The 25,846-nt window shown below is 45.2% G+C and overlaps 1 protein-coding gene across 1 annotated transcript; it reads right to left on the bottom strand.

The window, feature by feature from the left end:
* Positions 1 to 181: 181 nt before the first annotated feature.
* On the bottom strand, positions 182 to 25,846 carry TXNDC5 (thioredoxin domain containing 5). The gene is made up of 10 exons (XM_033113920.1): positions 25,665 to 25,846; positions 21,821 to 21,970; positions 17,175 to 17,280; positions 13,663 to 13,759; positions 11,086 to 11,201; positions 8,475 to 8,561; positions 7,695 to 7,838; positions 4,722 to 4,804; positions 3,094 to 3,223; positions 182 to 1,859 (listed from the first exon to the last, which is right to left on the bottom strand). The coding sequence occupies exons 2-10, from the start codon at positions 21,907 to 21,909 to the stop codon at positions 1,737 to 1,739; spliced, it is 975 nt and encodes a 324-aa protein (XP_032969811.1). The 5' UTR covers positions 21,910 to 21,970; positions 25,665 to 25,846; the 3' UTR covers positions 182 to 1,736.

Below are 25,846 nucleotides of genomic sequence, written 5' to 3'. Positions count from 1 at the left end.
TTCATACTAAACTGATTAAATAATGCATTTATGATCTATAACTGTTTGCACTTACAGCTTTCTTGTAAATATAAACTATAATTTATTGTCTATTTTATATCTGTTTTGCTGTAACATTTAAGGAAAGACCAGACTTTTTTTAAAAAAAGAGTTTATTTAGAAAGTATCATAGTGTAAACAAATTGTACCACTTGGATTTCCTTTCAAGACAAGACTCATGATGCAAAGCTGAAGCCACTCATGAGGATTGTGCTTCTCCAGAAAGTTGGGATTTTTGAAAGAACATCTGTGAACCATACGTGATTAATAAAGATTTCCTTTAAGGCAGAGGCTGGTCGAGATCCTGCTGTTGTCATCTGTGGCAGGCAGCAGAAGTGGTCTTATTTCTGAGGTCCTTACCACCAAGTGACTAGATTCCCCGAGCATAGGGGGAGGAGTGAGGAGTGCTGGACACCGAGGGGTTACTATGAGAAGTAACTTGATGACAAAGCACATACATAAGCCAGGTGCCTGTCTTTAGGAAGCCAGTCCTGCGGTTGCTTCTTTCCAAGGGAGATGGTGAAAAGGTTTGGAAATCGGGATGGCATGAATTCTCACGACACTAGCACTGATGGTGGCATGGCCTACTGCAGCCCTGCTCCAGCCCTGCTACTTCATTCTTTGGTCTTTAGGTCGAGTTAATCCCACTCTTCATACAGCAGAGGGCCAACCTCCACGAAGACTGACGATGGACCGTGAGGCCTCTAAAAGGAGATCTGGGAGCAGAACATGGAACTGCTTCCGGTTAGGGCCCCAAAGTGGGGCTGCAGGGTTCTGCTGGCCCCTCATACCCACCCTGGAAAGCTCATCTAGTCCTCCTGCCCTCAGTGGTAAACACAACCAGAATCTGTCTATGAGTTAATACAATAGTTAGGACAAGTCTTGTAGAAATTTCCATACCCACATTTTCCGTGGGAGACATCAAATCTTAAACATGGACTTAAACCTGGATTTTAAATCTTAAAAATCTTCACATGGACCCTGACTTCATGTTAACATAACCACCGAAATCTTTCATCCATGAGAATCAAACAGAAGTGTCCCTCAACAGTAATAACTGATTTGACAAGTAGCACACACGTAAGATTGTGGCATCAGTGTTCTCTTACTCAGGCACGTGTCAGAAGTCCCACTGCTTGCTATGGCAAACCTCTCCCGATGAGAGGAGTATTAACAGAAATAGAAAATCCAGGAGTGGCCATGAAGGTATCTTCCAGAGGTATGGGGTTCAAACTGCTCCAGGCTACGGACCAATCACATTATTAACAAGTCAATTGTGACCTTCGGGTCAGAGGAACATCGTTACTGCCACAGGCCACCTTTCCAGAACTCATGGGCAGTTCAAAAACTATGCTTTGGATGATGCTTTCACCAAATCACTCAGGAGCCAAAAACAGTCCAGCAATTTGATTTTCCTCAACTCTATTTTAGTCTCAAAGGAAACCATTTAGATTTCATCAAGAGAAGGTTACAGGGGATGATAGATTGCCACTGAAAATATTTAGTTTGCAGAGGGGTCATGTTTACTTAGAGAAACTTAGTGAAGAATCTGTAGAGTGTGCTGGCTTAAGACACACATACCAAGAAGGTACCACAAGTTCAGTACATCCAGTTTCCTGAACATTCGGCCACACCCGCGGGACTTGGTTCCTGCACGTGGGGCCCAGGCGGCGGGCAGGAGGCCTCCACCTGCGTCTTCACAGCTCGTCCTTTGCCTGGCGCAGAACGAAGTGGTGCAGTGATTCCAGGTCTCTGCCTCCACTGTGCTCACTGACTTTCTTCCCTCCGCGGAAAAGCAACAGCGTGGGATAGCCTCGTACCTTTAAAGAAAAAAATTCAAAATTTGAAAACCAGTGGTCCGAATCACACACACATTGCGCCTTAAATAAAACCAGAAAAACTCCTACAGTTCCAGCCAGGAAAGTCTATGGTTAAAATTTTAAAATGCAAAGACCATTGAAAAAGTGCCCCGTAGTTCAGAAAGCAGAGCCTTGGGGCTATTCACCTTTCAACGCAACATTACGTTCAAGATTAGTGTCCAAGGGATGCCCTACCCAGAAGCAGAGCTTCTCAATCTTTCCTGTACATATGACCCTGTGGGGATCTGGTGAAGGTGAATATTCCAGTTCAGCAGGTCAGCATGGGCCTGAGACTCTGCATTTCTGACAAGCTCCCTGGTGGTGCCCACTGAGTAGTAGCGAGATCCTCAAGGAGATACATTTTCCAGCTACAACTCACCTCTTTTCTCTTTTGAGAAATTTTAAGGCACACACACACAAAAATGATAAGTAAAAAATATCTGTGCTACATCTATTCTCAATCTGAGGAGATAATAAACTTCAGAAGCCTCAAAAGTGTTTTAAGAAAATAACACAAAAGAAATATATAAATTATACATTTTATAGGTTATCCAATGGTGCTAACAGCACGGAAAGAAGGCAAGAGTTAAATGAACACTCCGAGCATAAGATTGATTGGCTTGTTGGGGGGGCCCCCCAGGAGGAAGTTGACGTTCCAATGTTTCCTGTATTCAGCCATCATACTTTAGAACGCTGGCTTCTGTCTGAAAAGGAAGCCATGAGGTGTTTATGATGAAGGCCACAGCCAGCTACCTATTCTGTCAATGAGAACGTCCGTGCAGGTAGCACCCCATTCTCCATCTGGGACTCTCAGTTACTGCCCAGCCTTGTACCTAGATAGCAAGGCCTAAAAACCCCCACTGAAATGTGTATACTGATAGAAGAACAAAGACTTTCCCTTTTGAAAAGCATCTCTTTTGCTTTTCAAATGAAAAACAAAACAAAAAACACAACACCTCAAAAGGACACAAAACAAAAAACACAACACCTCAAAAGGACACAAAACAAAAAACACAACACCTCAAAAGGACACAAAACAAAAAACACAACACCTCAAAAGGACACAAAACATGCTTTGTCGAGGGGCTGAAGGCAGTGTGTTAGCCTGGTTGAGTCCACAACGCCAAATTACAGTTTCATTGGGGATCTGCTCCCAACACTTAAGAGTCCCCATGTTTTCATCCCATGTACCCACCGAGTACTTGCTGCAAATATTCCGTTCAGCAGTACAGTCCACTTCAGCGATCTTGACCTCTGCCAAACCAGGGAATTCCTTTTTAGAGAGTTCTTCCCACGTGGGAGCCAGATTCTTACAATGACCACACCTAGAAACAGAACAATGACAGTTTTGTTGAACTCTTGGGCCGCGCTCACTCACCTACATTTCGCTGCCAAGTCTTGTTTTTCTGTCGGAGTCAACAATTGCCTAGAAATTTCTAAAACTTCAAATTCTTCCACTGGGGGCACTAACTTTTCCTGCTTCTCTTCCTCGCCCATCCCAAATAAGGAAGTCAAAGTCAGTCTGAAGTCCTTTTAGATAACCTGAGAGAAACAAGCTGGGTCCGAAAACAGGTTTGGAGTTTGAAACCATTTCCATGATACGGTAAATTGGGATAACTGGTTTATGAATGCACCATGAACAGGAAACAAATCAGAACATTAAAAAAAAAAATCACTTGAATGCCAGAAACATTTTAGATCTGATTGCTCACGGTCTCAACACTTCAAAACAACTTTTCAGCCCTTCTGAAGCTCCAGTGATTTGGTGTGAACAAGAAGTCGTGACAATGTTTCACTCAAACTGTCCCCTCCACCCGGCACTGTGTCCCTTTTCTGACTCTCCCCACTACATGAACGACTCCTCTTCAGTAAAAAGGGGTCTTCTGTCTTCAAACTTGGTCTATACAGCTTTAGGATTTTTTAAAAATAGAAAATGGTTCTGAAGGCATTATTTACTAGTGTTTCTGTTCTTTAAGAATTGAAACTGCACAACTCATACGAGTCATGTGCTCATTAACTTTTTATCTCTACTATTATGGTTTCTCAGGAATATCTGAAATGCAACAAATTAAAGAGCAAAAATTACATGAGGTAACCTTCCTTGTTCACATTTAGAACAGAACCTGTCACTGTCCTCAGCACTCTGCTTTCCCAAATGGATTGTTTCATTTGTGGAGACAAAGTGGTCTTCAATTTTCCAGCTGAGGAAACGTAGGTTCCAAGGAATTAAAGCACACCCAGAGTTACAGGAGTTCACGGGAAGCCTCGGGACCTCTCATCTTCCTGCCACTTCAGGTTGCCTTGGTCTCAAACCATATGCATCCAGTCCGTCTCTGCTCTGGGCCCTGAAGACCAAGTGGCAAGAGGTGCAGGTAACTGGGTAATACACAGAAGGGCTCTAACAAAGCTGAGCTCAGCTGGATTTCTCCGTAACATCTACGAGACTAGGGAGCAAAGCTCCATCATGATTCTCATGGTTTATTTCACCAAAAATGCAATCTATTCAGAAAAGTACACAGATATCACAAAACCTAAGTTTTGCATGGCCATCATAATTCTCCTCCACTGTCTTCTCCAAAGCAGATTGAACTTTAAAACAAATTAACCTCATTCTCCATAAATACTGTTTATTAATGCCACCAAACTTGACCATATCTAAATGTGAGCATAATGCTAACATTTCCTTATTTCCTAAAACATAACCTTTATGTCAATGTAATATCTGCCCAACCTTGGGCCTGCAGGCTTGGCTAATGAGCTGAGAAATATGATGGGACTAAAGTACACTGGGACAAAGTAGTTTCTAATCAAAGAGCTGCTTACCAGGGAGCATAAAACTTGATGAAAGTTATTCCTTCTGCAATGGTGTCATCGAAGTCACTTTCCGTGAGTGCCAACACAGTGCCCTTCAGGGGAGGGAAAAGCCACAGTTCAAACACATCACTTAGAGCAGAGTGGGTGGGGCCATGCTTTGGGACTGCAGAAATATGAATCCATAATGTTTTAAATGCAGTTACGCATGCCCCCAGGTCACATAAAGTACCTACACAACTTGCACTTCACAAGCTACACAACAGGGCAGGGCAGACAGTCATCCCAGGTCCCATGGGTGCTGGGCCCCGGAGATGCTGTGAGGAGGTGGCCGGATGCAGTCCTGTGTTCTGCCCTGGGAGGGCTCAGGCACAGCTGACCTTCAGGGCTCTGGAGTGTGGACCAGCCAGCTGTGGGCAGAAGCGCTTAAATCTGCCTCCCAGGCCCGGTGCCTCCAAACACCCACCACGGGCCCTCCTGACGTCTGTACGTATGGGGCTCCTCTCACTGACTCTACCAGTCTCACCTATGGACTCACAAAAATTACCTTCTCTATGTCATAGAAGGACCTTACAAGATGTTACAAAAGCAGAGGGAATGATGTGTATGTTACATACAACAGGCGTCTTTCCATTTGTAAATTCAAAGTACATGTAAACACCGCGCATCTCAGCTCTGGCTGGAGAATGCAGGGGAAAGGTGCCACAGGCAGTCTGTTCTAAAGTGATTCTATCTTGATAGTTCTTTACAGAATTATGTCTATGTGTTTCTCCAAAAATGCATCTGCGATTCTCATGAGAGCAAGCATCAGGATGATTTATCACGTGGCTGAGCACAGCAGGGCTGCCCCACCTGAGTCTAGCATCAGGTGACGTATGTCAGTGCGTGGGAGGCAGTGTGCTGAGGGGCCATTGTAGAACACTGCCATCTTTCTTTATGTCCAGAAATATGACGCCACACTCACTGAAAGACCCGCTTCATGGTGGAAAACCTTATTATAAATAGAAACCGTTCTGCATTTGATGGAACCATCCATAGCATATAATTAGACTCAATTTGGGATGGCCTCCATAACCACCGTCACACACACTCCTCTAACACATGTGGTCGTAGCAACTACACCATCATTTGTTTACTTCTTAAACCAAAACTTCAACTTTAACACCCAGGCGGTCCCCAACCTGTGCGAGTCCCACTAAGGGATGGGCTGTGGGGGGAGGAGACCCCTTACTCCCCAACCCTGGTGGATGGGGAAGGTGGCTTGGCTGGTTCTTCCAATTCTACACAACTAGGCCCAGGAGCGATGGCTGCAGCAGTCATGATCTCTTCCGTAAACGCTGCGGGTGGGAGAGGCATTCAGCCATACCTGGCTCTCTGCCCTCACCCCGAGGAACAAGGGCAGCCCGCCCTTGTGCCCCCAATGTCCCCATGTCCCAGGTGAGAACCTGGCATGCTATGAAGTGTAGTGTGAACTGAAGCAGCAACGTAAGTATTCTGCTTTGGAAATACGCTGACAAACAGGCCTTATGGTTCTTAGAAAGGAAATCCAAGCATTGTTTCCCTGGGAAAACATTATTTTGACTCCACTTTAATACAAATCTCATTTTCACCCATGGCTTCAGCGTTGTCTTCTACCTAAAGCTGCAGACACATAAACCTATTCATCCAGTGCGGACATCCTGCTTTCGCTCCAAACTGATAGTTACCTGTCCATCGGACATCTCCACCTAAATCCTAAATCTCCACCTAAATCCTAAATATCCACCACAGATGAAAATCCACATCTTGAAAACTGAACTCATCACCTCCTTCCTCCCTGGCCCTAATCTCGCGTTCGGTGCCGTCCTCTACCAGACATGCCCCCAATCTGAGCCACCTCAGTCCCCACCATCCTAACTGGTCTCAAAGAGTTGGGCTTCTTTGCTGGCTTTCTCCTTCTCTCCATTCCCACGGTCACGGCCTTAGTTTGGGTGTCTCAACATCTTTTATGACCTAATACACCAGTTTTCCATCTGTTTCATACATGCCGCTGCCAGTCATCTTTCTAAAATTCAAATCTGCCTGAAACCCTCCACTGGCTGGCCGACAAAGTCCTCTACAACCCGGCTCTCCTCCTCTCTGGCATCCTGCACTGCACCCCATGCCCTCCCGCCGACGGCTGGCCCTGCCCTGGACAAGCCTGGCTGGTTCGCACCGAAGAGCAGCTGCTCACGCTCTTTCTCTATAAGGCAAGCCTTCCCCACCGCGTCACTCCAGCAAATACCACCTCATCTTCCAGCTCCTCAGTGACACTTCCTGCCTATCTGCCCCCACCTCTCGAAGCAACAGTGACCAGCCCTGCACACTTTATCACAGCCCCTGCGACATCTGCATGCATGTATTCTCATCTGTCTCCCCTACTAGACCCAGCACTCTACACAGGCAGGAAAACGGTCTCAATTTTGTTCCCCGGTGGCCTAGGACAGTGCCTGAAACATAACAAGGGCTTGATAATCGCAGAACAAATGAATCTATAATAAAATCTTACACTACTGAATGAATGAAGACGACACCTCAGTAAGCCAGAGACTGCCTAAGCCAATTAAATATCCCACAGCCATCTGCCTTTCAGTTCCAACGTGCACATCCTCCCTGCTTTAGATCTTTCTGGGGTCTTTACCACAGGTTAAAGTAAAAAGATTGCAGCACGTTACGGAAAGGAACAGAAATGGGGGCCCAAGAGGCAGCGGACAAGCTTTCACAGCACATACCCTCAAGTATAGGTGTTGACTGAATCAAAGGGAAGAATTTCCAGAGATTTTGACACCAAATACTCTTGAGGATTTGTCTCACATCCTATTTCCTTGTTTCGGGGAAGCTTTTGCTTACATCTATCCCTTCCAAGCACGTACAAGTAGTTGAAGGAAATGTTTTGTGCTGAAAAGTCAGCTGTAGCCAAATGTTGGAGGAGAATACGTTCCACGGGCGGCTGCGGCAGGCACCCACCTGGTCAGCCTCGGGCTCGGCAGCCAGCACGGGGGCTTCCGAGGGCTGGGCGGGCTCCGGGGTGCCCTCCTCCGCACTCTGCAGCTGCGACTCCACATACTCTCTCAGCGAGTCCAGATCCCGCTTTCCCTTGTACTGGTCAGTCTGTCCAGAGAGAGGCCACACAGAAAGGCTGCTGAGTTAGGACGCTTAAGTTTTCTGAATCACTCACACCTCCTCCAGGGAGGAGGAGACATCACTCATCAGATGTCTCCACATGGTTGTGAGAGCTGTGCAATGTGTGCTTGCTCAGATTTAAACGGGAAGGCAGAGATTCTAAACCGAACGCTTTGGCTCTGGTGAGAGAACTTTACAGCTCCTTCCTTCTGCAGACCTACAAGTCACAAAAGCCTGGGTGCTAACTCAGCTATTCTGAGAAGCTGAGCACCGGCCAGGGCTGGAAGGGAGGCAGTGAGAACCTTACCAGGAGTAACCATTAACCTCCCTCAGAGGTTGTGATCAGAGCAGTTACCCCAGGACAGTAGATTTGGGTTGTTCTAGTGACAACTTGAGCCAAATGGAAGGTTTCGAAATATTATATAACAACTGACAATTTTTCTCAACTACCCAAATCTCATCAATTAAGAGAAAGACATTTTTGTTCCGTTATAGGTATTCCTTTAAACCAGTGCCCAAACAATCCATACTGGCAATTTGCCACAGCTATTAAGCCACTTGACAACTCAGCCCACTGTGGTTCAGAGAAACGTTTTGTTTCAATACTAAAACCTTAACACATACCTTTTTACCATCTCGGAACCAGAGGAGAGTAGGATAGCCACGGACCTGGTTTCCTGAACAGAGTTCATAGTGCTGTGTACAGTCAACCTATGAAGAAAGATCACATTCCCTGTTTCTTTGTGAGCCTTCCGGATAGAAAGGGACTATTGGGCACGTGGTAGTTTTTTTTAAAAAAGAGAATTTCTGAAGCCCTTGATAGTATCTCTGCCAGCAGGCTGCAATTTCTGCAGACTTTTCCTAAAAAAGCTACTACCCCCAAATACACCTCAGCTGATGGAGTAGGTTGGCTAGATTTACTTCAGAGACATTTCTTTCCACTCACTTAACATACCCATTTTTAAGCAGCAACATTGTACTGTTTCCCCAAAAATAAGACCTAGCTGGACCATCAGCTCTAATGCGTCTTTTGGAGCAAAAATTAATATAAGACCGGGTCTTATATAATATAATAATACAATACAATACAATACAATACAATATAACATAATATAATATAATATAATAATATAATGTAATACAACACCAGGTCTTATATTAATTTTTGCTCCAAAAGACGCATTAGAGCTGATGGTCCGGCTAGGTCTTATTTTCGGGGAAACAGGGTAGGTGGAGAAGACAAGAGGAGCCTGACATCCGGAGACGGCGGGCCTGGCTGTGGGTGACGGACACCCACTCCAGTCACGATGCCGGCTTAGAAATGTATTCTCATGTTCAAGCTTACAGAGTTTTAAAATCAAGGAGGAGCAAGCAGTCAATTTTAAATAGGAGGACTTGGTATATGATAAAGAGAAAACTGAAAAGATGTCAAATTAAGATTATAGTATGGTCTTAATTCTATAAACTCAATTTACCAACTATCACAGTTCTTCAGATTTTTTATTTCATTCAAATCTTTATAAGATTCTGCTTATTCAACATGTTCATGAAACATTTTATCCTAAGTCACTTCTTCCTGTTTGAGTTTTTCCAATTAGTATTAAAATCAGCTATGTGGGACTAAGTTATTTTTCACTATGTCAACAAAATAGGATGAAATGTTCTTCTAACAGATGAGACTGAAGTCAGAGAGCAGTTCAAGTGTTAAACTGAAGCATAGGAAGCCTCGAACTAATTCGGGGTTGGGGGTGCGTTTTTAGGATCCAGTCTAACCCACCCACAGAGATATCCAGAGAGGAATGGCCACAGTGCACTTACTTAGACTGTGTCCACTTGTCCCTGGTTCTACTAGAAGCCTCTTTTGACATAAATTAAAAATAAAATAGGGGCGGCCTGATGGCTCAGTTGGTTAGAGCACAAGATCTGAACAACAGGGTTGCCGGTTCAATTCCCGCATGGGATGGTGGGCTGCACCCCTTGTAACTAAGATTGAAAACGGCAACTGGACTTGGAGCTGAGCTGCGCCCTCCACAGCTAGATTGAAGGACAATGACTTGGAGCTGATGGGTCCTGGAGAAACACACTGTACCCCAATATTCCCCAATAAAATTTATACAATATAAAAAAATGACCAAAGAGGTGAAAGCATTAAAAAAATAAATAAAATAATCACCCATCAAAGTTTAAAAAATAAAGTAAGGAAGACGAGACAAGATTATTTTATGATGACTTCCATGAGATATTCAATAAATATAAAATCTTAACAACCATCACACACATATACTAGAACACAGCACTGAAAGTGTTTAGCAGACAACAGTGAAAAATCCATTTAACAACAACCATTACAAGGTACTAGCCATTTGCTCCATGCCAAGCACCGAGCTAAGCATTTTATCCTCTGACCACCAGTTAGGCCTTGTCTCAGTTTCACAAAGGGGAAGAATAAGGTGTGGAGAAGTGGTCCTGGGTTGGCCAGTCAGGTCTATCTGACTCTCGAATTTATGTTTTTGACTATCTCACTATGCTGGGCAGATCGTCTTATTAACTAGAGGTCCTGGACACATAGCATTACTCTGTATACAAATCAGCCCCCTGGCAAAGTAGAAAATTAGATAGTTATTAAAGGACACCCAGGCAGGGGTATCTGGTGGGTTCCAGAGGATGGATGAGATTAAAAGTGTCTGATGGCCCAGAAGCTGCTCTGGATATTTCCAGAAAATCCAGTTACAATGGAGTTGTCAGACATTACTTCCAGCTTCTCTACATAAAGGGGGGAAAGCTGGAAAGAATTCCAGGCAGCAGGGCAAGCTGGAGCTCACCACGGGAGGGTCTTCTGCATGCCTGTGTGAGCACGGAGCCGGGGGTCCTTCAGGAAAGAGCTCCTGGGTGAGATCAAATGTGGACAGTCTCCAAGCATGTCCAGTGAACGTTCTCTAAGGCTCTGCCTCCTATCTTTGCAGAAAGGGCTTTGGGGCTGCCAATTCAGAATTGGCCATCACTTCAAAATAAACAAAGGAGCCAAAGCTATAATTTATCTCGAGGCTGTGGAAAAGCCAGCACACTCAAAACCAGGCTGCCATCTGTGAAGGTGAAATGAATTATCAAGTGGCACACTAAATGGAAATAATAAATCAAGTTTGCGACTTTGCGCACAGAATGAATAATGGGCTACACTGCTAATTAATCCAGCCAAAGGCAGTCTATTTCCAGTTTAATAAGGGCTTTCACTTACCTTGCCAATCTTGACAGTTCCGGAATGTTCAAGGCCCAGAGCCAGCTGCTCCCAGGTCGGAGCCAGAGCTTTGCAGTGACCACACCATGGAGCGAAGAACTTGATAAAGTGGTCGCCTTCCGTGGGAAACCAAGGCAGACAAGAGGGAAAGGAGGATAACTGACATCACACCTAACTAGAGAGTGAATGGAAGCATCGATTTTTGTCCTCTTGCAAAGCTCCGTTTTCAGTATGAACCCTTTAACTGGTCAGTGACTCTCCATCAGAAATGTCTATATCCTTCAGTTCATAACGACCCTCAAAACAACAACTAATATGTCATCTTTGGAGGACAACAGGGAACCAACTCATTATTTGGAAAACTGGCAACAAAGGGAAAGAATCAGGCATTTAAACCTGTCTTTCCTATAGGAACTACACTACTGAATAACCAAGTGATAAACGAGGGCAAGTTACTCTTGCTAAAAAAATGCTTGAATTAGAATAGCAGCATTTGGCATCCTGATTGAATTAGCAGATCTAGGCAGTGACTGCTGTGGCTGCTGGCATCACAAGGAGACTTCAACAGCTATGAAGTCTTGCTTAAACCCCCCAAAAACATCCAACAAAAACCGGTAATGTCTTTCAAACCAAGTTCAGTTCACAGGGAAGAGAAAAACCAGGGACATGTGAAACCACACCATGGGGATATACCCAGAGAAGTCCACACTGCAAAACTACAGGTCAAACAACCTACGTGGTCAGCAAACAGAATGTGAGGGAGGAAAAGAGATGGAGGGGGTACATGTAAATAAAACAGACATAAGAGAGAGAGATTTTAAAAAGACCAAACTAAACTACAGTGTGTAGGAACTCACACTTGAGTGGTGAAGCCATAAAGAAAAGCAAGGAGTGGTTTTCACAAAAGTCGGACGGCGCCCCGCCCGGGGGCTGTGGCTGGGATGGGGTGAGGGGAGGCTGGCAGTTTTTTTCCTTGAACTGGACAATGGTTACACGGTGACTGCTTTATAACAATTCACTGAGCCCCGTGTTTGCTTTCCGTATCTGTGTTTTATTTCACAATAAAATAAAAGGTTTGAAAAAGTGAACAGTACTCTTTTGGCTCGGAGGAAAAAACCCGAACCTTCAAACATCATTATTTGGACATTAAAGATTTTTTTCTAGGCTGTTCTACCTTGACGAGCCTGGGGCCTCAAAGATGTCAGCCTGAGACCAAACTGAAAACAGGCTGTGGCCAGGGCAAGAACTAGCCAATGGACGCCGAGATGGGACTTGGGCTCGGGCAGGATGCTGCCAAGCCAGTCCTCACAGCAGACACCTCAGCACCATAGCAATGACGCGTTTCAAGGAAATGTCAAAAAACTTGCTTCAAAAAATTAGCCACTGATCTGCAAAGCTGACACCGTGTCTCTCCAGACAGCTTTCTGGCTAACCTTGTGTGGTGAGGCGGAGAAGGAGCGCATCCAGGAGCCCATCAGAGTATCAAGGGGAAGCTCTAAGGGCAGGAGGCCTTTCTGAGGCAGCATCTCCAGAAGAAGGCCCTGCAGAGACGACTGGCTTAGGGCGGGACCAGGCTGGGCCTGTGGGGAATGGTCTCTAACAAGGTGATTTCGGTAGCACATCCTGCAGGGAACCCAAGCCAGTCTCAAATTAAAGTGACTCCCCTGCAGAGGAAAACCCCTTGAAGTCCCACTGTCATAGCACTGGTACAAATTAAATAACCACCTTTGATGAAAATGGTTGAAGGCATCACAATTTTAGACCTTAAGTGTGGTAGGGGAAACCTCATTTAGACACTGAGTGGGGTGGGGTCATGACACCCAGCATGAAGTTACAAGGCCAGATACAACAGTAAGCCCTTTTTCACAACAGTTCCAACCCAGTCTGATGGGAGGATTTCTCTCCATGGCAGCATCTGAGAATGGGGGGTCAGCAAGGAAGCTGAATTGGCTTTCAAGTCATTCACTGCTGAGCCAACACTTCTGAAACGTGTGAAGAAAGGAGGACTTATTATTAATAACATCAGAAATGGTACATAAATCATCTGGATATTTTGGAGACCATTTTCAAAAGATGAGATGTGGCCTAAAAAAATATTTTAAGTGTAACGAACACGTACTGTGGTTCACATGTCATAATAGTCCCTTTAAATTCTAGTTTAAACAGATAAGAGAAACTTTTGTTTCTGCCTCAGGTCAACAACATACGATTAACATTAATATAAATAAACACTTTCTTATCCAAGGGTGCACAGCACAGCTACACAGTGTGCACACTGTACAAAGTAAGTGTGCCCATTCATGACTTGTAAGCTCCAAATTCTCACACCGAAGGCTTTAACTTAGCATTAAAACCGGCATTTCTATAGGGACAGAGACAAAACGAGGAATAATTTCTGAAAGGAGGAGCATTAAACGGTGATGTTAATGGCTCGTGAAGAGAGAAACCCTTGATAATCTGTGCCACAGACGCTGCTATCTATGCGCCCTCAGGTGGCCAGAAGGACAAGCCCAACCAGCCCAGGAGTCCCGAATGGTGTGGTTCTAAGAGGTGTGACCACCGCTGTGATCGCCGTACCTTGTGCGACGTGCAGCTCGAAGTTGCTCGCTGAGAGCTCATACAGCCCCTGCTTCTGCTCAGGGGCTCTGGGCGGTTCCACTTCTGGCTCTGGTGTCTAAAAGGAAGCAACAGAAGAATAGGCACTGGGTTTGTCTGTGCAGACATAGTGAAACCTGTCAAGGCGGTACCCTGTGTCTATCTAGAACCTTCTCCAGAACCTGTTTGGAATGCTGGTGTGCTGAGGAAGACTAGGGCAGGAACCGACTCTGTCAGGGCTTCTGGATGCTTCCTAAGAAGCCGTTTGCCAGCCTCCCCCTCAGCAAGTACTCCAGGACTGACATTTGAGGCAAGCAGGTGACAACCATCCCCTGCTCAACCTGTCCTTTGCTGCCCCAAAACTAAACCAAACAGAGCAAACTGAAGGATAGGTCCGCCCCATACTAGTACTCTGTCCCGTTCTGAGATTTCACACAGAATTCGAACTGCAATTCCTAATGGCCTGGATCTGCGGGAAGGAGTCCCTAAGGGCACAGGGGGAGCAAAATGTACACAACTTAGAACGAGAAACCACCAGAGAGAACAGGAGGGCCTGGCATCCTTTATTCCCACGAATGGTAAAAAGAAACAAAATCCACAAACTGTGAAGGAAGGTAAAACTCAGAAGGACTGATAATAGAGAAAAGAAGGTGATGAGAAGGTAAATTCAGATGAACGAAAGGCAACAAAGAGAAAACCACTGGGCAAACATGAACTGTCCTTTTAAGGAAGAACATTAGTCACAGGACTAAGTTTGGGACAGAAACACACAGTGATGGGGTGAGAAATGGCCGAGCAGACACCCATGTGGATAACTCTATAGTCACCACTACATCCTACACAATTCTAAATTTCTCAATTTTTGAGGCCGGTACAGCTGAGGTGAAGAAAAGATCACTGAATTCCCATTTTGCTACCCACACGGGTATTACTCAACTGCTGTCTGGCAGTTCATTTTTCTATTACAAAGCATATCCAAGTTAAGTCATTAAAAGCTTTAAAAGGGCTGACGGCTCAAGCTGTACAGTTGTAATCATAAAGCACCACGAGCTTTTCCTTTCTGTTGCTGGCTTGTCAAAACTTCCAAAGTGCAAAGCACCCCCACAGAAGGATGCCCACGAGAATGTCGGCTGAGTGAGTGGTCAGTGAGTTGCAGTGAGGTGAAACAAAACACTGTATGTGTTATAAGATATTCAAGGAGCTTTCAGTATCAGAATGTTCATTTATGGCATCTAGGGGACACTCACTTCCTGTGTTCTGCGGCAGATACCACAGCGGCCCCCACCATCACAGGAACACCACAGTATATCACAGAAATGGGTACACTCTAGATTCTTAAGAAAGCCTGCCTGTACTGCTCAAAAGCCATAAAAGTGGTCTCATTTCTTCTTCTTTTTTTTTGCCTTGCAATTTTATGCCTGGGAATATATTCTAAAAACGTCACTCAAAAGTAGTAAAAATGTCCCTTACAAAAATAAACGTGTTCCTTATGGCACTTCTGATGACAGAATAATTATAAACAATCAAATATCCATTGACAGAGCAGAGCTGAATTATAGCAAATCCACATGACGGTATAAAATATCAATATAAAGACAATATAACTATATAAAAAGATCATTAATAAATCGAACTGTTTATATGATTATAACTGTTTAAGAAAAAATACAAACAGAAATATTGCAAACATAGACATATAAAAATTGGGGTAGAATGTAAGAAACGGCAGGTTTTCTTTGAGTTTCTTTAATATTGTCATAACACTAGGGAGAAAAATCTAAATTCATTCTGTCTAAATATAAATATGTATATATCTAGTTACTTGGGTATAAATACAGATGAAGAACTTTTAAAAAAAGTTTTTGCTTATAGTAAACAGCAAAGTTCAAATTAAAAAGAATTTTCAGTTCACAATATAAAGTATGAATATCTGAACTTTTCTACAGTAAGGCACATGGTCATTGTTTCTAGCAATTATCCGAGACCTTTTGCTCTAAGACACCAAGGTACAGCTGGTGGGTAACTGGCTCTCTGGTGGTGAAGGGTGGGGTCCATGTGGCCATGGCCCTCCATACAGAGGGACAGGACACTGCCCCTCAGGAAGTCTGCGCTGAGCCTGGGCCTGGCCTCACAGTCCTTCCCAGCCTGCACTTCGGGCTGTCACTTCCCTAAATGGAAGCTGGCCCATGAAATGAAGTTGCTTGGCCATCCTGATACTGGCTGCTAGTTTCTTGAATAAAGTCATCACAGAAGACTGGCTCTTTTGGTGGAAAATTTATTTGAGAAATTTTTTTGAGACTATTAACTCCTCTTTAAAGTCAGCTTCCTCCCATCAGAGAACATTTTCACAAAGGAAACAATCTGAAATTTAAGTGTATATGAAAGTCACACCTGCTCCTCCAGCTCTCTTGCCATGACAGAGATGCAAATTTACTGAGAGGTTTGTGCTTTTCCGTTATCTAAAATTAGGTAAGTCTCTGGTCAATGCTTAGGCAACACCATATTCCGACATTCTTCACCATGCCCTTACAGACTTTAAAATGTGAAGTATAGGAACACTTAGGAAGCAGCCGGATTTCTGATCAGCTGTGACATCTCAAGGGAGAGTTGTCACACAGACACCCTGGAAAATGACACCAATAGCAGGGGAGCCCCCAAAAGACTGCTGCAACTGCACATGAGCACAAAGAACCTTCAAATCCGGGAACACCTACCCGATAGTCTTAGTGTTTAAATTGAAATTGCGTTCAGACTTCAGATGCTCTTAATATTTCATCAAACACAGAGCATGGGAACACTGACCATCTTCACTCGCTCACCAGGACGACACCACAGACCTTCAAAGTGCAACCGAGGCTCTGTGGCCTGAGCACTCAGCATTAATCCGAAAGCACCACACACGGAGAGACACTTAATGAAGGGTTTACAATCGTAACGATTTATAAGAAAATATTCCCAATGTCAAATAGGGAGAGGATTATACATGTTTTTTAGTAAGTAACATTATACACAGCTACGTCTTTAAAAAATATCTCAGAAATCACAGTTTCCACCATTTCCTGATATTATCCTTAGTGCAGGGAGGAACATTAAGACACCAACATTTTAAGGGTATTAAATTATGTTATCAGCAAAGCCAGTTAGGGTCTTAGGGACTGAGGGCTGAGAAGAAAAGGGACAGAGTTTCAGCTTTAGAGATGAAAAGAGTTCTGGACGTGGACGGTGGTGATGGATGCCTGACATCATGAATGTGTTTAATGCCACCGAATTGTACACTTAAAAATGGTGAAGATGGTAAATTTTATGTGTCATTTTACCACAATAAAAAAACTGAGAAGAAAAAAAAAGTTAATCTTTACTTACGTTATCAATGAGTTCTAAAAAAGTGAAAAGCAGTCTCAAAATGGTAGCCTTAAGTTTTCACCTTAACTGGCCTCTTTATTACCCAAAAATGTAGGAAGAAAGAGAGGGAGGGCAGCTTTCTGTGCACTCACGGCAGGTTCCTCGTTCAGCGTCTGTAGCATCCAGTTTTCCAGGGCCTGGAAGTCCCGGGGACCTTGGTACTTCACAGCTTCTTGGCCAGGCTTGAAAAACTTCAAGCTGAAAGGGTAACAAAGGATTAGACAGAGCATATTTTTAAAGCCCTTCAAACGGCTCTGAGTAAAGAGCACTGTCTTATCAGGGAGCAAACTCATTTAGTGAAGCAATCAGAAAACGAGTTATCAGTGGGCTCCAGCTAGGCACCTATCTGCGGCTCTCTGATAAAACTCGAAAAAAAAAGAAAAATAATATTCCAGGAGATAACATATTCACTTAATCCTAAACTTAAAAAATTCATATTTTATTCAAGAAAAATAAAGCTGAGGTGAACACATCAAGCCTAACGCTGTGACTTAAACCCCAAGCTCCAAGCGTTTAGTTGTGTAGAACTCTCAAGCTTTTCCCTGCTAGTATCCTTCCCAGGCTTCAGTAGTTTTTATGCTCTTTTTTTTAATTGGAACTCTAGTAGAAATAACATTGTTTTGCAATAAATGTATTTTCAGTCTACCATGTCAGCTACTGGACTCTTACAAAGCGTGAATATCTAGATAGTGTGAGAATTCAAGTCTTCAACTCTAATAACGACCTTGACATTGGTTGATACAGTCTATTCACTTTCCCACCGAGAAGAAATCTTCTTTTTTCTACATGTATTAGCCTCTGAAGATATCTACAGATAGAATACAGAGCATTCCTTTAAAGGTGAGCGAATGACATAGCCAGATGCTGAAAGTAATGCTTCCAGATCCTGTATCATTCCACTGGTGATGGAAAAACATGCTTGTGATAAAACTTGATAGAAGGTATCAAGGATGGATGGGGGAAATGAGGCTACTGACAGAAGGAAAAAAACACAGACAAGCGCTTCTTTGGCAAGCCTACTTATCCAAAACACCTCTAATATTTCTATAGCATGTTCCTGGAGTTTCTTAGTAGAAGCCAAATATGCAGTGTCAGAGTGTAACAAGTCAAGATATGCAGAAATCAGAACTGGGGGTTTGAAAAGCTAACTCCCCCAATGCCTTAAAATGAAGTTTCATGGCTATAGGAGAATACCAGCACATTAGCTGGAGTAGGCACTTAAATTAAAATGGGCTTAATGGACTCACCCAGAAGCTAAGATCCTGTGACGGGCTTAGGTGCTGTCCTTATGTGCCTCCAACAGAGAATATACGCGGATGTCACACTTCCTCAGTAGCTTGTACTTTTATAACCGCAACAAAAAGCCAAACTCTAACTGGATTTGGCCATTATGCCTGTGACTTCATGAAGTTTAACATTTTTAGCAACTCCAAAGTGTGATCTCACAGTTATGAATGCCCGCACCCACCCCTGGGACCTCGCAAAGCTCTGGAAATGTGTGTTTTGCTCAGAGAACTAGAAGGTGCTTAGTATACTTTTCTACTTCCCTTCGCTCTCTCAAGCGTCTCCCTCCCCCAAAGAGCTTCAGGATGGAAAATAGGCGGATCCTCAAAATATCAGAAAAGACCAGGCATTGTCAGACTCATTCCCCATTCCTTTGCTAGCTTTAAAAATCAGTAAAATCTAACATGGGACATTTTTTTTCTAATTTGGTGTGCTTTGAGCAAAACAAAAATAAGTAAGTTCTAAAAATCTCTTCTCGTTGGCTTGAAAATCTTTCTATCTGCCCAAGTCTGAGATTCTTCCTTAAGTTCATGGAGCCTAGGGATAGAATCAGAGCTTCCTTCACAGACTTTTCCGTCTGACTTCAATTCTCACTATAGACGGAGATGAAGGTGAGGAAGGCCAAAGTACAGCTCCAAACGTTCCTGCTATTACCAAACCTCCACATTGGTGGGCATTTGGGTTTTCTAAGTGGTCTATTTCTTTCTCAAGGAGACTGCAGGGGAGAAAACCCCCACTTATTGGTCACTCTGGAATAGATGTGATGAAAGTTCTACTACAATAGATGAGATGATGTTATGGGTTGAGCCGTGTCCTCAAAACAGCTCTGCTGAAGTCCTAACCCACAGCACCCATGCCTGTGACCTTGCTTAGCAACAGGGTCTTTATAGAGATAAGCAAGTTAAAGTAAGGGTCACAGGGTGGACCCTCAATCAATATGACTGGTGTCCTTACAGAAAGGGGAAAATTCAGACACAGAGACAGACACGCACACAGGGGCAGGGCCCCGTGAAGACCTACAAGTCAAGGAACACCAAAGCCTGCCAGCAGACTACAGAAAGCTGGGAAGAGGCGAAGAAGGAGGCCTCGCGGGTTTCAGAGGGAGCATGGCCTCCTGGTGCCTTGATTTCGGGCTTCTGGCCGCTGTAACTGTTTAAGAATAAATCTCTGTTCTTTTCAGCCAGCCGGTTTGTGGCACTTTGTTACAGCAGCCCTAGGAAAGCTCCTTTAGCCCTGCCCCTGCTCACGCATTCCCAGATGATAAAGATCATTTTCTGGCTCAATGGGAAGACCTCAAAACATTTTCCTGAGCAGTGAACCATCTCTAGGGGCATGGGAACCCCAGTGCTCTCCCTCCCCACTCCTCTCCTCCAGTTAAAGGCGCCTGGGGAAGAATGACATAAAAGTGGACATACTGACACACACCCTGTGCTCAGGCATTTTATATTCATTATCTGCTTCAGGCCTTGCAATGTCTCTGTAAGACGGGTACTGTTTTAGAGTGAGTAAAAGCTCACACAGGTAAATCCGTGAATGCCCTAACGTGACTATTTCATGCAGCACATTCTGCTTCCTGAATCCAGTGAAAAGGAGCTCTTGTCGGGCATGTGCAGGCCCGTCATGGTCATGGAGGCTCCTCTCCACACCACACTCAGTGTGGTTGTTTTTACAACATAAAACCAGTGTATGGTTTTCTTGGGAGACCATATCTTCTAAATAAAAATCAGGACACGTGATCCAACATGGATCTTTTAACATCTGTGAGTAGCACCTATGGAGTTGCAGCCAGACAGCTCGTCTGGTCAGGTCCAGGTAGAACCCGACTCCCCTCTCTGTTGCCCCAACATCTGCCTTCTCAGCCCTACTACAGCATCTATTGTCTCACCTTCTCTGTGGTGTGGCTGGTGTTGTACGCAGCCACATGGCCACAGGTGGCCAGCTGTTCCAGAGTAAACACCACAGCCACCCACCCACCCATCTTTGCTGCCCCTGGGCCTTGAAGTACCAGGCTCTCAACAGGTAAGCATCCATCTCCTCCCCTGCTCCCACTCCCTGGCCGCTTCTTTGGGATAGTCTCCATCTAAGCAGAGTTCACTCTGCAGACAATGCTACGAAGCACAGGACGGCAATGCCTTTTAGGCAGGGACATAGAGTGGGGAATATTATCTCTATTGACCTGATAATATTGACCCGATGTAGACTTCAATTATGGCACTTAGATTGGCAAGCATTCACCAAAGACCAAGAGTTCCAGAGTCCTTTATGGAAATACCAAGTTTCCAAATGTTAGGGGAAACCTAACGTTTCCTGGGTATGCTCAAACCAGTGTTTGCACCGTTATTTCATATAACAGTGTTATGGGAGGCGGGGTAGCTATCAGCATCCTACTTTAGACTTAGAGCTTAAATAGTGTGGCCAGAGCTACATGGTAAGTAAATGTTAGATCTGGGGTGCACATCCTGGCTTCCAGGTTCCAGCCCAGAGTTCCTTCCACTTTTCCATGCTGACTCTCAGGCTTGAAGATAAGCTCAGGTTTTATATAGGATTTACTTAGTGCATCAATCTGACAAATATTTCAGGCATTGCAGTGACGAACCCCTCCCCCATCCTTCTGGAAACAGCACCTTCCCTTTTTAGGAGAAGGGCTCTTCACTCCAGCACTTGCCATGTGCTCTGAATGGGGCTGCTGTCTTCCTACAAGACCCTGCGTCTCTGACCACAAGGACTATTCCTGGAATGACCGCCCCTCCAAGCTGGGCCAGCTGGTGGGGGGCCCAACCTACCACGGCAACGGAGAGACTCAGAGCCAGGAAGTGAGGTCCTTCTAGGGGAGACTCAGTAAAAATAGGCCCCCAAACCACTGGAGCTGAGTCTCAGAGCTTTTCCCACAGCCTACTAATTAGTCCTCTCTTTTGTTTATTAAGCCAGTTTCAATTTTTTAGAAGCAATACTCTTTTTGACTGTCAAGGGGGTAAGTAGTAGCACTCGTCAGAACTGCTGTACTCCATTTTGTTACCTTTCTGTGCAACAGAAACAGCCGTGTGCTAGTCACCTGGAAATTACTCGAGGAAGGATGGTTCGGAATGACAGTGACCAAAAATTATTCGTACTAAAATTGATGACAAAGTCTGTGCTCACTGTGCACACGTACTTGTGAAAATCACACGTGACAGGACCTCATGAAGACCGCCCTTTTTGTCCTGCAAACACATGCTCTTATAAACAGGAAAACCCCATACTGATTAATTAAAGGGTTTCTCTATACAAGGTAGAAAAAGACAGCTAACAGTTTTCAATGTGACCTTTCCCTAACAACTGGGACTGCCGCTTCCATTCAGCATCTCCTCATTCCTCAGACGGCAAAGGAAGTTACCAAAAGTGTAACTTGGACTTTGTCTGGAGAAACTCGTGGGAAACCTGGAGGGTATGGGAGACATGTATTCTTCCCACTTACGTGGGATATCCTCGCACCCCCTGGGCAGAGCACACGCTGGAGTCGGCCGTGCAGTCCACTTTAGCCACGTAGACCTTGGCATCTTCCATGCTGTTGTACTTGTCTCCCAGGTTGTTCCAAGTAGGCTGCAGCCGCTGGCAGTGCCCACACCTGTAACAAGGTGAGAGGAACAACTACAGTGAGTGCCCGACCCACCTCCTCAGCCATTTCCATAGGGCAGTAGGGCTCTCTGATTCTTTCTTTACACCATCGCAGAGATGGATTAGCTCACAATCACTACAGAACCTCACTGCCCTGCTTACAACCTCCAGAAAGCCCCTGCATTGTTCTCAGCATGAAATCCAAACTTATTAGCAAGCAAGGTATTGTGCCAGACCCTCCCTGATCTGGCCCCTGGTGACCTCTCACTTGACCTCTAGGCCCCAGCTGCCCTCCTTCCCTTGCAGTCTTCCTGTTAGCCACACTGCAATATCTGCAGTTTTCTGAAAGGGCCATAGCTTGGCTTGCCCTGGGAATCAGTACATACTCTCTCTGATGCTTCTTCCCTAAGCCCAATGGCTAATTCCTATTTGTCCTTCCGGTTTAGTTTGGGTGTCACTTCCTCCAAGGAGTCTGCCCTGACTCCCCAAGCTGTTTGGTGCCCATTCTCTTTTCTTCTGAAAAGCAATCCGGCTCCCCCTCTACTGCAGCAGCTTAGCACTTCTTGCTATAACTGTCCTTTTATTATTTAGTCAGGTCTCTTGTAAAATACATATAAACAAGTACCTGCATATGCAAGCCAACCTCAAATTAAATTCATTCTGCATTTTCTCCATTGAGAAGCTTAAAAAAAGTTTGTGGCCACTCAAACTTCTAAATTTGAGATAATCAAATGTATACTTATAATATCCATTGTATGAATTTAACTACACACAGATATTTTTAAATCACCTGTTATTAAAAATACTGTGTTAAATTAGAATTACAGCTTCTTGCTGCTCCTCACATCTCACATTTCTTGACAGCATCAGTATGTTTCCCATCAACTAAATCTACTCTCTGATTCATACAGCTGGTCACCACCTGTAACTATCAGCTGTCTGCAGTGCCATATTTGAATTCTGTATGAGCCAACCCTGGAAACTTTATCTCAAGCTTCAAGTACAGTCACATATTATGGCACAGGGGTTTTGTTTCTGTTGTATTTTTTTTCCCCATTCACCTGCTAGGTGTGTATCCATGATGTGTACAGTGTAACTACTTGCTGTATTACTTTTAAAGTGACCTTTAACACGCTTGCTTATAAGAACACCCCACACTTATAAGTGTGAGTTCATCTTCAAAATAATTTCTCAATGAAATCTCGTTGCCTCTTTTCTTCCTGACAGATGACATCAATAACAAGCATCTAAAGGTAGCACTGAAAAAAATCTGCCTCAAGCGAATTTGTCTTCCCTAAGCAGTGCTTTCTTGGCCAGCTAAGAGAATCCCTGCTTCCTAAAAGATTCAGTCAAATGTAGTATGATTCCGTCTTTTCTGGAAGATAACTGTGGGGGAACGCCAGGGTTATATTTCAGTCCATGTGGCATAAGGGCCAAGAAGACAGCACTGTCCTTTTCACAACTGTGTCCCCAGTGTCTAGCACACGCTTGGCATGTACTGAGTGTTTGGCAATTTCTCAATGATGGATCCATAGGTTCCATGTTGGCGGTACTTTTGCTTTGGGACCCTTATGGCTACAGCACAAACATCTGAGAGAGCGCCGCATTCAGAAGGCAGCCTGTGGCCATGCGGAGCTCTTGCTCTATTGAGCAAATACCTGGTCCCCCCAGGGAAACGGCCCCAACCTTGACCTCACCGTCACCACCAAGTTCAGTGGAACCTGCAAACTGTCCATGGAGAAGATGTTGGCACGAAATCTACAGCAGTGGGACAACCCCAAAAATACATAGATCAATGTTTTAGTTACATGATAGCCCTGCATCCAAATCACATGTGGGGCTTCCAAAATTCCCAAGGGACTGGAAAGAGATGGGGGAGAGGGCAGCCCCCAGCACATTCTGAGTTCCATTCTGCTGTTAAAGTCTAAATTTTAAATGCCATCAGAGAAACCCACACGTCTCTACTTAAATATTTTGTAGTAGACTATTCAGAAGCAAACAAATAAAAACTTTAAAAGTTACTTTTCCTGGGAGCATCCACCTACAAGTCCGTAAGTCACATACAATGAAAAAGGAATTAACTTAATGCCAAGGGGTCACGTTTGCCAGTCTTCTCCCTCACTCAATCTAGGACCAGCTGGTGAGTAGTACGGAGACTCCAAAATTAAAACTCCACTGGCACTGCATGGACTTACTACATCTACATGTCAGTCTTTCTTTAAAAAAGAAAAAGAAAAAAGAAAATCCACAAATTTATTCCACTGGAATAGGCTCCAATTAAAAAGTGTATTTAATTACTATTGAATAGTTACTCTGAGAATACTCCTTCCCAGCGTAACTATTAATATTGAATAATTATTTTATGCTACAAAGTATTTTCTACACCACTGGTAGTTCTGAAAATTCAAGTTAGTTAGTTCTTGGGAACTGGAAACACAATGTACCCCATACATTGTTATTACATGATAGCTGTGACCCAGAAGAGGCTCAAACAGTTGATGTAACTCCATTTGAACTGAAATACAGTAATAGTCTGAATATGGGGAGAAAGAAAAAACTTTCTTCCAACGTCCGCCAGCATGTTTTCTGAATAGGTCGTTTTCTTAGGCATCTTCTCTATATTCTTTCCTACATGCCTTTCCCCACCTCTCAATGAGCCTCTCCCTGGCACTAGGGAAGGACGCCAAATTCTGCAATAAGCCTACAAACTGTCTGGTGCCCTAATACTAGCTTTCTGCTGTCCCATGAGAACTTCCCTTCATTGGGGCATCTAGGCCTGGAAGGAGAGCACTACCTGTGCTCGAGTGAATGGCAGGAAGTCTTTCACTAGGACAACTCTCAGGGAAGGGGTCTCCGAGGTTGCCGGAGGAACATACCAAAGCCCCTACCCCAGAACCATGGCAGGAGGTACGTAGTGATTTCTGCACCTCAGTTTCCAGGTGAGCAAGTCTCAGCTGATTGGAGGGCAGGAGGTGCCAGAGGTCAGCCTTGAAGTGAGAGGCTACGGGATCCTGTCACTGAAAGCACAGCTCACCATCCACTCCAAGCTGCGAAGAGGGCCCCATTATTCGCACTACTCTAGTTTCTCGAGGTAGCACAGGTACCTTCTTCTGCCTGGGTCATCCTTAACTCATGAACACACAAAGTGAGATATCACACCTTCGTGAGTTCCTATTTTTCAATTAAACCCTCATGCTGAGGATTTGCCCTGCGGAGAGTGAACGGAATCCTACGTCTAAGTGTCGCGGCTGCGGCCCGGGTTGGCAGCGGCCGCCACACGTGGCCCACGGGTCCGGCCGCTCGCGCAGGCCGCTGCCTCCAGCTGGCGCATTAAGTTTGAGGCGAGGGACAGGGGATCTAGGATCCCAGCAGCCCAAAAGGGCAACGACCCCCCTCCTCCTCCCCCCATTCCTGGGATTCGGAGGAGGGAGCACCAGGAAGGGGAGGGGCGGGCCTACTCCCGGCTCCCTCCTGGGGACCGCCCCTCCTGCACCGCCCCGGCCGTCTCCCGCCACGTCAGCCGCCAGGGCCCCAGCCCGCCGCCCCCACCTCGGGCCCGGTGCCCACGCCGCTCCAGCCTCCGGCCCGGCAGGTCCCCGGCCCACCGCGGTTCCCGGCCCAGGGCCGCTCCCGGCGCTCCGAATGCGGACATGGGGGGCGACCTGTGCCGGCCGGGGCCCCGAGGAGGCGGCGCGGCCAGTTACCAGGCGCGAAGAACATGATGAAGTGCGCGGCGCTCTGGATCCCGTGCGTGAACATCTCGGCCGTGTACAGGTGCTTTGCGTGCGGATCCTGACCGTCCCCGCCGTCGGCCGCAGGGGCCCCCCTCCGTCGCCCCCCGGCCCTGGGCCAGGGCGCCCCAGCGCCCGCCGCCGCCATGACCCAG

The sequence above is a fragment of the Rhinolophus ferrumequinum genome, chromosome 9, assembly GCF_004115265.2.
Source record: "Rhinolophus ferrumequinum isolate MPI-CBG mRhiFer1 chromosome 9, mRhiFer1_v1.p, whole genome shotgun sequence".
Lineage (NCBI taxonomy): Eukaryota > Metazoa > Chordata > Mammalia > Chiroptera > Rhinolophidae > Rhinolophus > Rhinolophus ferrumequinum.
The sequence above is the reverse complement of the archived record's forward strand: the minus strand, read 5'-3'. Positions and strand labels throughout refer to the sequence as shown.

Coding starts and splice junctions, on each gene's coding strand:
- TXNDC5 (XM_033113920.1), bottom strand. CDS start 21,909: ATGGAAGATGCCAAGGTCTACGTGGCTAAAGTGGACTGCACGGCCGAC. Junction 13,760..17,174: donor CGCTGAACGAGGAACCTGCC/GTGAGTGCACAG, acceptor GCTTCCTTTTAG/ACACCAGAGCCAGAAGTGGA. Junction 11,202..13,662: donor CGAGCTGCACGTCGCACAAG/GTACGGCGATCA, acceptor TTCCCACGGAAG/GCGACCACTTTATCAAGTTC.